The following is a 13,553-nucleotide window of genomic DNA, read 5'->3' on the forward strand; positions in this document are numbered from 1 at the left end:
ACAGCCAAAAAGAGTGTACCTTAAGGCACATTATTTTGTTTTGAACTTAGCAACATAACCTAATAGGACAGAATGGGTTTCTGTTAAACATTTAATTCTCAGTATTAATGTTTCTCAGTTTTCAAGTTTCAAGATAAAATTCAACTAAGTATTGAATAAAACAATGGTTAACATTTTTAAAGACCTTTCACGGGGGAATGAAATGTTTGGTGAAAATTTAACCTGGCTACAAATAACTTGATATATATGCTCATAATATATTTCTTAACTATACAAATCTTCTAGCCATATTATTTCCTTGTGAGTATACTTATAGTTTTACTTTTGGTTAACTGTATGCCCAATTCATTATTGTTATTATTTTTGTTTATTGTGCAATATATCAATATGTCATATTTTTGGAAATGTTTATTATGTTTATATGCCTATTCAAATATTTTAATGAATTGCACAGAGATCTAACTTAGAGCATACATAATAGCATATGCAGAAGTAATTTAAAATCTCTAGCTATAAAATAGAATAACTTGAATATCCTTTCTAATAATTAGATTAATAAAAGTCAGAGAAAGTTGCTCTGACTGATGTGGTTCCGAGGGTTGGGCATCATCCCGCAAACCGGAAAGGTCGCTGGTTTCATTTCCTGCCAAGGCACATGCCTGGGTTGCAGGCCACATCCCCAGTTGGGTGTATGAGAGTGGTAAGGGATCAATGTTTCTCTCGCACATCCATGTTTCTCTCTCGCTCCCTTCCCTCTCTCTAAAAATAAATAAATAAAATCAGAGAAAGTTAATTACAACGTGATAGTGGGCGAGAAGGGAGAAGAGAAATCCATTAAAGATGTCAAATTTATATGAATTCAGCTACTTTAAAATAAAACAAGTTTAGATTTCTAACAAATAGGAAACAAAGATATAAGAATATTATCAATAATTAAAGGTGACAGATAAATATAGTACAGACTCAATAATTTTAATTGGTGGAATTAGATTCAGAAAAATTTTGATTGTACTAAAATACAAATGTAATGAACAATAAGTAATATAAGTGCATTCTATAATGTGATTATTTTCTGTATATTAGTATGAAATGGAGTTTATTGAGTTACATAGAGAACTTTTGTTACATTTTTAATCCATTGCTTTTACCTAATAAAATTTCCTCCTCTATATTCCGAAGTTAAACTGTCTATATATTACTTTTATTTATACTTTATTTTTCAACTTGGCTTTTTAAAAAAAATTATATGTCTGAAAAGTTATCCATCCCTTTCATTCTAATACCAAAATAATAAAATATTTGATATAGCTAACTATGGTGGTCCTGAGCAGCTTCAGAAGTACACAAAGAGAATTAACTGAAATTATTATTGCCAAATCCTATTTTCTTTTAATATACAATTACTGGAAAATTACTCTTTTGTGGCAAACACAGACAGCAACAAATTAATTAGGTTTCTTTATAATATAAAAGGAAACAATTATAAAAATCCACTGACAGTATTTAGCTCTTTCAAATGGTTGATAAATTCATTTCTCAAAATAACAAACATAATTTATTCATAGAAATAACTTCCTAACAAGTATAATTCATTTTGTTTATTTTCAGTTCAAGAGCTTAATAATTTTGTTTCAAGTGATCAGCAATGAGTAGTCTCTTCATTTCAGATCAGTTCTGAAAGATGATTGTCATAATTTCAGTTAATCTAATTTCACTTAATTTAATTAGTGTTAACTAACGGCATATTGAGTCTGACTCTTCATATTTACAAGATAACAGCCTCACTTTTTTCACATTATTTTAGACTATTCCACAAGAGTCTATCCTCCAAGTTAGGATTCTTCAAAACTGTGTAGGTACAATTTGTCAGCTGTGTTCACAGATTTACTTCTCTTCTGGAAAAGCCTCTCTTCCAGGTTTGGGTCTGATAGCCTTCCAAGCCAGGCAGGGTAGAGTCCCCCAAGGCTATTGTGTATCTACAGTTTAATTGTAACCTTTAAAGACAGTTTCCCAAGACTCAAAGAAGCTAATGGTGAAAATTTTCCCATATTGACAGGTGATTGGATAAATATTTTGGAATAGGGTACTTTCAAAGAATTATAAAATGGCTGTATTTACAGAGGTCTTAAATATGATTAGTTTGACTCCAGTTTGCTCATAGGTCCTCAAATTATAGGCTGCTACTTACTCCACCTTCTCTTCAGGCCAACAGTACCTCTCCAAAACAATCCATAAAACTTTATGAAGGTTGTACCTAGGTAGGGATTTAATAGTTTCCAGAAAAATTCATAATTTTTTTTTCCCCTAGTAATTTGGGGAAAATTTATTCTTGCTCAGTCAGTCTTAAGGCAGACCTGACTATCCATGCATATAGTTTTAGAACTAATTTTATTCATTGTTTTATCTCTAATACAAGTATTTTTAGATGTGAATTTGTTTCAGTTTTTGATATCTACAGTCTTAGTATGGAAATATAAGATGTAGGCAGAGAATCTTACTCTTACACAGAAAAAAAAGTTATTCAGTATTTTTGGTTACATAATGTGCTTCAGGTTACTTTTAATAAACTTGAACTAGTGAATCACTACTGTGTTCCAGGTACTCTTCTGGATGTTGGGGATTAAATAGAGAGGGTTTGGCATATGTTAAAGCTCTTGGTTTTTCCAGACTGTGTGGGACCTCAGTCTATTTTAAAAATATTTTTAAATATCTAGCATTTATAATCTGCCAAACAGATTTTCTTATATTGAAAATCAATAGTAATTTCTATGTAAGTAGTAGGACTAGTAAACCTTGTTTCAAGTAAATATTAATGGCCAAGTTTTAAAAATCAATTGTAAGATTATATATATATATATATAAATAAAACAAGGACGTTTAGAAAAATTACTGTTACTACTGCCACTTGGAGATAACCAATTTTGATGCATTTCTCATATACTTAAGATTATCCTACATATAGAGTAAGAAGTTACAAAAGTCTTGTATTTTCCACTTAATTATATCAATAACTTTTTTCTGTGTCATTAAAATTCTTATAGTTTGTATCGCTACATAATAATTTATCATACAGATGTACTATAACTGATGTAATCATTTTCTTATTGTCAGATATTTAAGTCATTTCCTTTTTCATGTTATCATAAATAATACTACCTGCATGTTTTATTATATTCTTGGGATGAATCCCACAGGGTAGTGCTGAATGAAGGATATGATCATGTTTAGGTAAAGAAAAAATATTGTCACATTGTCTTCCAGGGAGATTGTACTAAATTACATTTCCACTAGTAGAATTTATCTGTTTTGCTGCACCACTGCTCACATTGATGAATATTATTTGGTTATAAGTTTGCTAATTTAATCATTTAATGGACTATATTTTTTATTAACTTGAGCCACAGTCATCAAAAAGAAAATTTAAAAAATCAATACAGATAAGAAACAATGTAAAAATTTAAAAAATGCTCAGTGTATGATAATGTTCTAGGACTGCAAAAGTTTATTTCATATGAGACCAAAATGAAAATACTGTGTCTTGGAAAAATCTCAGGATACCATCTAAAGTATGAAACATCAATTTACTACGTGACAAATTAGAGCAGGGAAAAAAATATATATATATAGCTAATGAAAATGCAGATAAATTGCTACTGTGGTTTCAAAGCTGTGTTAAAAATAAATATGGTGGTTAGATTACAAAAGAAGTTTGTAATAACTGTACATAAAGACAGTATATAAGTTACTAAGACGCTCCCTTCTGAAGTTCTAATTTTAGTGTTTGTGTATAAGAACTGGCATGTTTGGTTTTTGCAATCTTGCTTTGCTTGAGTTAAGTCTGTGAGGGCTGTCTCAATACAAGAGATCTGAAGAGTTTGTTTCTTACAGTTCTTTCTGCTTTCAGTTGTAGCTGGGAACCTGTCTCTTAATCACATCATATTATCAGTTCTACAAAGAATTTGAATTGCTCCGCAATCCTCTAATCCACCCAACTCCCGTTTTTTGTTTGTTTGTTTGGTTGGTTGGTTTTTTGTTGTTGTTGTTAACTACATAAAAGACATTAATTTGCAAGAATAAAATCAAGACATATGTACTCACAATTTAAGACAGCACCAATAGAAAACTTTTGGTTTTATCTTTGTTTTCCCAATATTTTCTTTAAAAGGTTTCCTAGTTCAAAATTTTCCTTTAATTTCTTTCGTAAAAAAGGAGATGAGAATTGTGGTTAAAACCAGTACTATTTAACAGATGAGATTAACAAATTAATAGCATGTGTTTGTTTTAAAGATTGGAAATTACACAACTAGATAAACGTTCATTGATAGACTTTATAGGGTTCTAGCAACAGGACTTCTGGTCACATGTGACTTATGTGTTTCTCAGACAAAAATTTTGCCCAGCGCGGTCTCACACAAATTTGATATGGGCTCTGCATTACTATCCTCTTTCAAAGGATGGTTCTCCCCTCTCATAGCCCCAAGGGGGGAAAAAAAATCATGGCACTTAAAGCTCTTAAATGTATCCTATCAACCTGAACACACTAATTTTTGCTTGTACCCTGCCCTTGCAGGAACATTAACCTGTACAGAACTTGTAGTTGCCCCAGGACACTGCTTTCTTCCCAGCCCAAGCTACCACAACCCACACAAAGAATGCCTCCCCTCCCCTCTCTGCTGGCAACTTCAGCGCCTGGCTCAGGCATCTCACCTCTTCCAGGAAGCCCTCACCAACACACTTTTCCCTGTCTGGATGTGCCCCTCCTTTGTGTTCCCATGGCAGTTCTCTCGAACTATGTTTACCTCTTTATTAGACTCTCGACTTCATAAAGACAGACTATCTCATTTGTCTTTTTACTCTCACATAGTAGGTACCATTAAAGCTTGTTGAATTAATGTCTATAGATTAATCCCCCCTGGTCTCCCCTCCTCCCCGTTATGTGAAGTATCAGCCCCCGATTTTGTTACAGTTTTCCTTCAGGAGCCCATTTATAGGAGTCTACTTCTACCTTATCACCTGGTGCCAGACAGTACTTCCAAACCTATTCTCACATTCCTCTTATAAAATGAATTTTCCTTTTCACCTACATTCTTTGAGGGTTTATGCCTCTGATGAAGCTTCAGCAAAGCTAAAGAATATAATCTCATTCAGTTGAACTCAGTCATAAACATGACTCGGATTATAAACAAGATCGCGTGCGCGTATGCTGGGGATGAGAGAATCGGGCTGGGAGAGAGACTGGGATTATTTTATGGTGCTTTAGCATGAGGGTTTGAGTATAGATTTTCCTGTGAATAACTCAAAGCGGCGGATAGAGCCCTTGAAACCCAAAATAAGGAAAGTAGTGGAGAGAACAGGGAGACGAAATCTGAAAGCTTAAAGTGGCAGGACAAGCTGGAAAAATGCAAAGTGAGGTAGACAAAGTTTAAACGCTGGGAAGACGAGTTGCAGCCACTCCCCAGTGCCCATTCCGCAGGCCTCCCGCGCGCGGCACGGAAAAGTCTCCGGGCTTTCTCCCCGGCTCCCTCCCTGGCTCCTGTTGCCCCACCCTCCTCCGCCAGGGAGTTTATATCGAGCTCTCACTCCCACTGAGACGCTGCGAAGTACGCAAAGTAAAATTCCGTGAGGTCGACGGCCCGATGGCAGAACTTCAGTGTCATTTTATTTTTGTCCGGGTTTAAGGGGAGCCGCCCTCATGCCGAGGCCACGCCAAAGTTAAAATAGCAGATTCTGGCCCTATTTCCTCGGTGCAACAAACTCAACTAATTGCCCTGCCCCCACATACTAGATTAGTCGGTATACTTGGCACTGAACTGCACACTGAAGCCCTATGAACTCTAGGAACAGCCTAGGTGACTCCCCTCTCCCCGCTCCCCTTCCGCGCCTCAGCCCTCACCAGGCCCTAGCCTTCCCGTCCCCCGACTTGGAAGTCGGCTCTACTCATTGGCCACGTGCCCTGCCAATCCAATGGATGTGGGCGAATCCAGCCTTATGGAAGGCGGAGATGAAGATAAAGCGCCTTCACCTGGAGGGCGTCGGGGAGTGCACGAGCCTAACGCCCCCAAGCTGCAGGCTGCTAGTGAGGCGCAGCTGACCCCCGCCGCTGGGAAACGTGGGAGGGGCATATTTGCATAAACGGCCGCCCAGCACCTCCTCGCGACGGCCTGAATCCCGCCCCTCACTCAACTTAAAAATCTATTGGGCCCTGGGCGGGTCACTCTGACAAAGGCAAGCCTTGGCGGGCGGTCCTGAGAGCGGATTGGCTCTGGGAGTTTCCACAACGCGGCTGTGAGGTGGCTATAAGAGCGAAGAGCCAAGCCTACCCGAGCGGGAGACGCTTGTTGCGCTCGTGGTGTCAGGTGCAAGGCGACCGTTAGTTGACGCCGCGGATTTTCTGTCCCTGGTGTTCTTGCCTAACGTCGCTTGCCTATCTTTCAGCCAGGATGTCTGCCCGCGGCCCGGCTATTGGCATCGACCTGGGCACCACGTACTCGTGCGTGGGGGTCTTCCAACATGGCAAAGTGGAGATCATCGCCAACGACCAGGGCAACCGCACCACCCCCAGCTACGTGGCCTTCACCGACACCGAGCGCCTCATTGGCGATGCCGCCAAGAACCAGGTGGCTATGAACCCCACCAACACCATCTTCGACGCCAAGAGGCTGATCGGACGGAAGTTCGAGGACGCCACAGTGCAGTCGGACATGAAACACTGGCCGTTCCGGGTGGTGAGCGAGGGAGGGAAGCCCAAAGTGCAGGTGGAGTACAAGGGAGAGACCAAGACCTTCTTCCCAGAGGAGATCTCCTCCATGGTCCTCACTAAGATGAAAGAGATCGCCGAAGCCTACCTGGGGGGCAAGGTGCAGAGCGCGGTCATCACCGTCCCAGCCTATTTCAACGACTCGCAGCGCCAGGCCACCAAGGATGCGGGGACCATCACGGGCCTCAACGTGCTCCGCATCATCAACGAGCCCACGGCAGCGGCCATTGCCTACGGCCTGGACAAGAAGGGCAGCGCGGGCGGCGAGAAGAACGTGCTCATCTTTGACCTGGGCGGCGGCACCTTCGACGTGTCCATCCTGACCATCGAGGACGGCATCTTCGAGGTGAAGTCCACGGCCGGCGACACCCACCTGGGCGGCGAGGACTTTGATAACCGCATGGTGAGCCACCTGGCTGAGGAGTTCAAACGCAAGCACAAGAAGGACATTGCGCCCAACAAGCGCGCAGTGCGGCGGCTTCGCACCGCCTGCGAGCGCGCCAAGCGCACCCTGAGCTCCTCCACACAGGCTAGCATCGAGATCGACTCGCTCTATGAAGGTGTGGACTTCTACACGTCAATCACCCGCGCCCGCTTCGAGGAGCTCAACGCTGACCTGTTCCGCGGGACCCTGGAGCCGGTGGAGAAGGCGCTGCGAGACGCCAAGCTGGACAAGGGCCAGATCCAGGAGATCGTGCTGGTTGGCGGCTCAACCCGCATCCCCAAGATCCAGAAGCTGCTGCAGGATTTCTTCAACGGCAAAGAGCTGAACAAAAGCATTAACCCCGACGAGGCAGTGGCCTATGGAGCAGCGGTGCAGGCGGCCATCCTCATCGGAGACAAATCAGAGAACGTGCAGGACCTGCTGCTACTCGACGTGACCCCGTTGTCGCTGGGCATCGAGACGGCTGGCGGCGTCATGACCCCACTCATCAAGAGGAACACCACGATCCCCACCAAGCAGACGCAGACCTTCACCACCTACTCAGACAACCAGAGCAGCGTGCTAGTGCAGGTGTACGAGGGCGAACGGGCCATGACCAAGGACAATAACCTGCTGGGCAAGTTTGACCTGACCGGGATTCCCCCGGCGCCTCGCGGGGTCCCCCAGATTGAGGTCACCTTCGACATCGACGCCAACGGCATCCTCAATGTCACCGCTGCCGACAAGAGCACCGGTAAAGAAAACAAAATCACCATCACCAACGACAAGGGTCGTCTGAGCAAGGACGACATTGACCGGATGGTGCAGGAAGCGGAGAGGTACAAGTCGGAAGATGAAGCCAATCGCGACCGTGTAGCCGCCAAAAACGCGGTGGAGTCCTATACCTACAACATCAAGCAGACGGTGGAAGACGAGAAGCTGCGGGGCAAGATTAGCGAACAGGACAAAAACAAGATCCTCGACAAGTGTCAGGAGGTGATCAGCTGGCTCGACCGAAACCAGATGGCAGAGAAAGATGAGTTTGAACACAAGCAGAAAGAGCTGGAAAGAGTGTGCAACCCCATCATCAGCAAACTTTACCAAGGCGGCGGCCCTGGCGGCGGCGGGTCTGGAGCCTCCGGGGGACCCACCATCGAGGAAGTGGACTGAGCTTGCACTCCAGTCAGCGTAACCTCTTTTCCTTTCTTTATTTTTTTCCTTTTGTTTTTGTTTCTTCTTTGAAATGTCTTTGTGCCAAGTAGAGATCTATTTTTGGAAGTCTTTAGGCAGGTGTATACATATAAAAGGAAAGGAGCAACAACTTAGTTTAATTACAAAAGGTTAGTTCTAAAGTTTGATTTTTAAAAAAACATGATTTGAGGTTTCTTTTAAATGTATTTTGCGTGTTTGTTGACTTGAATAATTTTGGTTAGCTTAGCTTTAGACGGGAAACCCAAAGTTTGTGCACCTGTTCTGTGGAGTCTTGGTAACCATAACATATATAGAAGTTTGATTTGTTTTTATGTGCTGAAGAGGAAAGTAAACGTTGCAGTAAAGTCAAGACTGGGCATTCTATTTGCACACAATTGCATAAATACAAATTTAAAGTAAAGTTGAAATTGATCTCAAAATTGCTGTCTTGGAGTTTTCAATTTTCCCTTGGTACTGTTTTACCCATGTTAGTCTTTAAGATATTAGTATGAGGTGAAATTTATCTAACCCAAGCTTGTCTTATTCTCAGATGAGGTTTCTGCTTTGAATTACCAACAACTTAATTGGTGAAGATCTGGGTAAACTTTTCCCCCTCTTTAAACACAGAAACTAGACTGGGATCTTCAATATGCCCAAACTCCTAAGGCTTGGCTTAAGTGTTCTATTGAAAATCCATCTGAATATTCCATTAAAATAAAAGCTATATTCTGGGGTTAAGTGTAAAATGATTCTTTAAACTAAAAAAAGCTGGGGCAGGAGTTGTCCTCTGATAATAGCCCAAAGTAGTATGAAACAAATTACTTTCTGTGACATACAGGTGCCTGAAATAAGAGCCAGTAGGCAAACTTGAAAGCCACTTAATATTAAGAGTCCAGATTTAGTCAGACTTGTTTTAACTTTCTAGTAAAACACTTCAACTTCTGAGCTTAAGGCGAATTCCACAAGTATGTGTTTCCAGCAGGTATAATTTCTAGGGGGGTAGGAGGAGATAATGTAGATTTCCCCCATAATTTAAGAATCATGATGATTTTGCAATACCTGCCTTAAATCACTAGAATAGATTTCTTTTTAAAAGGCAAACTGCAACATAGTTCTGATTTGAGATTCCCAACCCTTGAGAATCCACTATCCTGGGCTTTAAAATCCACATCCTTGGGAAAAGAGTTTATTTTTAGTGTAATTAACGCTTTTGCTTTGTTCTGTTTTATTCTCTTTAAGGGGAATTTGGGAAAAATTCTGTAAAGCTGGTTGGAAAATGCATAGTTAACCTAATGAGTTCACCACACAGACATTTTGGTAATCTCTTTTTAAGCGATGTAGATTTGCTTCATGTTGTTTATAAAATAACAGTGAATTATAGAAACTATATTTTTAATTTAGTAGTGGACCCTTCTATATCATGCAGAGAGAAAACTAGGGAACAAATTAGCCTAACACTGGGCTTTGGTAATGACCCTCACGCAAGAGATGACTCTTATGTACATATATGTTTCCTTTTCTTCTTTCTCTTTCTCTCTCTTTTTTACCCCCAGCAGGTCTCATTTAGGTGGGGAATGAAGGTGAAAAAGCAGTTGTGAAATTGCTTCAAAATAAACTTTAAAAAATTACACTGAAAAGCTGAAGTTAACTTGGGCTTTTCAGTACTGGTGCCAAGCTGGTGGAAAGTTTTCAGTGAGGAGGTGTTAGGGTGTTTCATTTACTACAGATAATATCACATAAATATTTGACAAGCTACCTTGTTATTAAGAGAAGAGGTTATTAGTAGCCTTAGAGTGACTATGAGCATTAATTTTTACCAAGATAATACACATGCTATTCAACTTCTCCTTTTAGTTCTTTATTTGTTGAGTGTTTATCCCTTGCTCTTACTTCAAAATATAATAGTCTTTCTGTAAGTGCAATTTGGTATTAGTATAACTCATTTTAGACATTAGCTTCTAAAGTATCAGAAAAATGACCAGAGGTAGTCACTTTGATCCTGTGGCCTGAAGAGTAACTGGCTATAACACTACAATCTATGTAGATACTTTCTATTATTTTGAAAAATAATTTGTAAAACTCCTAGCCTTCTTGAGTGTTTTTTAATTGAATTCTGTCTTCTCAAATTATCTAGATCTGAATATTATTAAGATAAAGCCACCAAAGCAGCTATTCAATGTTTCCAGGGGTCAGTTGAAACTAGTAACTCAATAACCCTTGGGAACTCCTTAGCAAATGTTAGATCAGCTATAGTCAAATGACAATGGAAAAAGTACTTAATGTTAGGACAAGGCTAAATTACAGTTTAAGAATTAATTAAGCATCACTTGAACTTTTAAGTAGTGAGTTATGGTAGAGACTAGTGGTCATTTATGACTAAAGCAAATGCAATACATACAGAATACTAAGGGACTAAAAAATACATTTCTCAGAATAGGCACTTAAATTCTTCTTGCCTTAATGTCTAATTAACATGGTTGTTTTGAGGCAATACAACTAGATACCTATTAAAATAAGACAATAGGTTGTTTACGGTATTCAGATGTGTGGCATTTCAAAACACTCACTCTACACTTTTCATAGTATTAATTTGACATGTATAATGGAAATTCATTAAAACTTGCACATTAGGAGACATTAGGATATTTAATGAATCATCTAATCAATATGTCAGGGACACTAAATGGGAATTTCTTTATCTTATATATAATCTTAAGTAGGAATACAGCCTGGCTATTTAGATTAAATCAAAAGGTTTCTTTTTATGAAGTTCAAATACTAGGCCTATGATAAGGCCTTCACCTCTTTAAATGGAATGTAGTTTATAAAAGCTGTGCTGTGAGGCATTTTCCTCTTGCTTGAACACTAATTAAAGTTTTAAAGAATCTTAAATCCATGTATTATAAGACAATTGCTAAATATATATATGTGTATATATATATAGGTTAAGGAACAACAGGAATATTCAATTACTTCTGTATATATAATTTATAAGTAGGTATCAGGAAACTGTTTTTAAGCATTAAAATTAGATGCAAAATTTCATTCCTTGAAGAAAAGAGCCCAGTATTTTTTTTTAAAGACTTTATTTATTTTTAGAAAGAGAGAAGGGAAGGAGAAAGAGCAAGAAACATCAACATGCAATTGCCACTTGAGCACCCCCAACTGGGGACCCAGCCCACAACCCAGACATGTGCCATGAATAGGAATTGAACCAGCGACCTTTTGATTCACAGACTGGTGCTCAATCCACTGAGCCACACAAACCAGGGCCAGTATTTATTTTTTATATAGCTCTTGGAATGGATATATGCATTTCTGAGATTTAATAGGGTGATATTTATTGTAGAAATGTCTTTCTTTTTCTCAATAGAACAAATCAATATGCCATAGGCTCTTTTCTCCATCACTTTCAAAATAGATTATTAGGTTGTCTGTGAATTCAAGATTACAGAAATAAGCAACCAAAAATGGAGTTGCTAATTCAAATATTGTCGTTGTCATGTCCTTACATGTTAATTTTTTAAAGGTAGAATTATATAACACTATGAAAACCTGTCCATTATGACGTTTTCACAATACTGAGTCAGGATAGTAAGAAGCTAGGAAAATTCCCTGGCAAGTAGAATGGGGAAACTGAGACAGATAGCTGAACAAACTGGCCGAGCAACTTATAGTCAGATGTAGAAGGTCACCTCCCTGGAGATAACATCTAGAACTCAGTTGTATTTCAACTCCAGGCCCAGAAGAGCAGCAAAATCAGGTGGGCAACACCAGGACCAGCTGCAGTGGCTAATGACCCCCTGCCCTGGCACCGACCAATCAACAGAGACCACGACCATGGAAGGGCACACCTGGAAAACTGATGAATATTCTGCTGAAAAACCCTCAAAGGACCCAACAAGTGCTTTCCCTCTGAGGAGCGTGCCTACACCTTTCCTTTCCTCCTCTTCCCCCATAGGCACAGGTCTCCAAAACTCTAAGGATCCCCATGAGACTTGCAATGGGCAGTGGCAGCTTGTCCTGTCCTGGACTAACTCTCTGAACTTGTCCCTAATGCCACCTTTTCTCTGACTTCGCAGTGTGCCAAAGCAGCCCCACCTTGGCTCATTTCTTTCCTGTAAGATTTTTAGAGAATCAAAGCAGCCAGCCTATGTCTCTCCTGTTCCTTGCTCTATACTAACTAAGCCCTTTCTTGTTTCACTAATCACAACCTTAATAAATCTACTCTCAATCACCTGGACTTCTGTTGTGAAATCTTTCCTGCATAAAGTCAAGAACGCACACACTATTGGGTAGCCCTAGGCAGACCTGCTCAGGGCCAGGTCCCCTGTCCAGTAACGGTATAAGCATTTATTATAATTCATTTAATGTCTTAGGCCTAAAATCTGAGACCAGCAACTTAGTTCTATGTTACATGCTCTTAGTTATATGACCTTGAGAAATTTCTTTTAATTAGGGGGAAGAAAATAACACCCAACAAAACCTTTCCCTCATAGGACACTTGGAATTATTAACTATTTAGATAGTACCTTTACCCCAACTTTATAATGTCATAAATTTTTTTCCAAAAGGAAAATTATATTTCCATTTTATAATTTGTGATTTCTTATGTCACAAAAAAAAAAAAACTATTTGGTGCAAAATCTGACCTAAGAAATGAGTGGGTCACTTTTAAAATAATGATTTAGAGCAATAAAAAAAATATTTTCTTCCCTCTTTTGTTAGGATTTGGTAATACAGAAGTATAAGATGATCATTCTGAGTTACAGAAGGGTTCCTTTAAATACTATTTCCCCTCTAGCACCTGTGAAGTAACTTGTTATGTAACAATTATGTAAGTCATTGTTTTGAGTTCTCAACTCTTATTTTTTATCTTAGTTTTGTACATTAGATAGCCTGATGCTAGAGTATGGTGATGTGTAAAAGATCTTTGTTTTTCTTCACTCATTTGGATAAATTGGAGGTTGACTGAAGTGTGGTCTTCCTGATCATGGTTGTCAGGTGAATCGATTCCAGGTTTTTCTGGAGCTTTAGCGTATTTCCCAGGCTTTTCTGGAGCGTCAGCTTATTATTCCTCCCTGTGCTATCCACCCCAAGTTATATACACTGTTTGGTGAAAAACTCTTAGCGACTGGAATAGTCTTACTCCTTTTCAAATGAGTCATCTTGTAACAAGCC

General features: G+C 39.6%; 1 protein-coding gene and 1 non-coding gene across 2 annotated transcripts; one reads left to right on the plus strand and one right to left on the minus strand.

Annotated features, from left to right (window-relative positions):
* Positions 1-1,633: 1,633 nt before the first annotated feature.
* LOC150016911 (small nucleolar RNA SNORD2) lies at positions 1,634-1,702 on the minus strand. Its single transcript, XR_016510384.1, has one exon. It is a non-coding gene; the product is annotated as a small nucleolar RNA SNORD2 (small nucleolar RNA).
* A 4,612-nt stretch (positions 1,703-6,314) lies between these two features.
* On the plus strand, positions 6,315-12,609 carry HSPA2 (heat shock protein family A (Hsp70) member 2). Its single transcript, XM_090270979.1, has 2 exons — positions 6,315-8,363; positions 12,113-12,609. The coding sequence occupies exon 1, from the start codon at positions 6,441-6,443 to the stop codon at positions 8,349-8,351; it is 1,911 nt and encodes a 636-aa protein (XP_090127105.1). The 5' UTR covers positions 6,315-6,440; the 3' UTR covers positions 8,352-8,363; positions 12,113-12,609.
* Positions 12,610-13,553: the final 944 nt, after the last annotated feature.

This window comes from Furipterus horrens, unplaced genomic scaffold (genome assembly GCF_987537825.1).
Source record: "Furipterus horrens unplaced genomic scaffold, mFurHor1.1.pri manual_scaffold_3, whole genome shotgun sequence".
NCBI classification, from domain to species: domain Eukaryota; kingdom Metazoa; phylum Chordata; class Mammalia; order Chiroptera; family Furipteridae; genus Furipterus; species Furipterus horrens.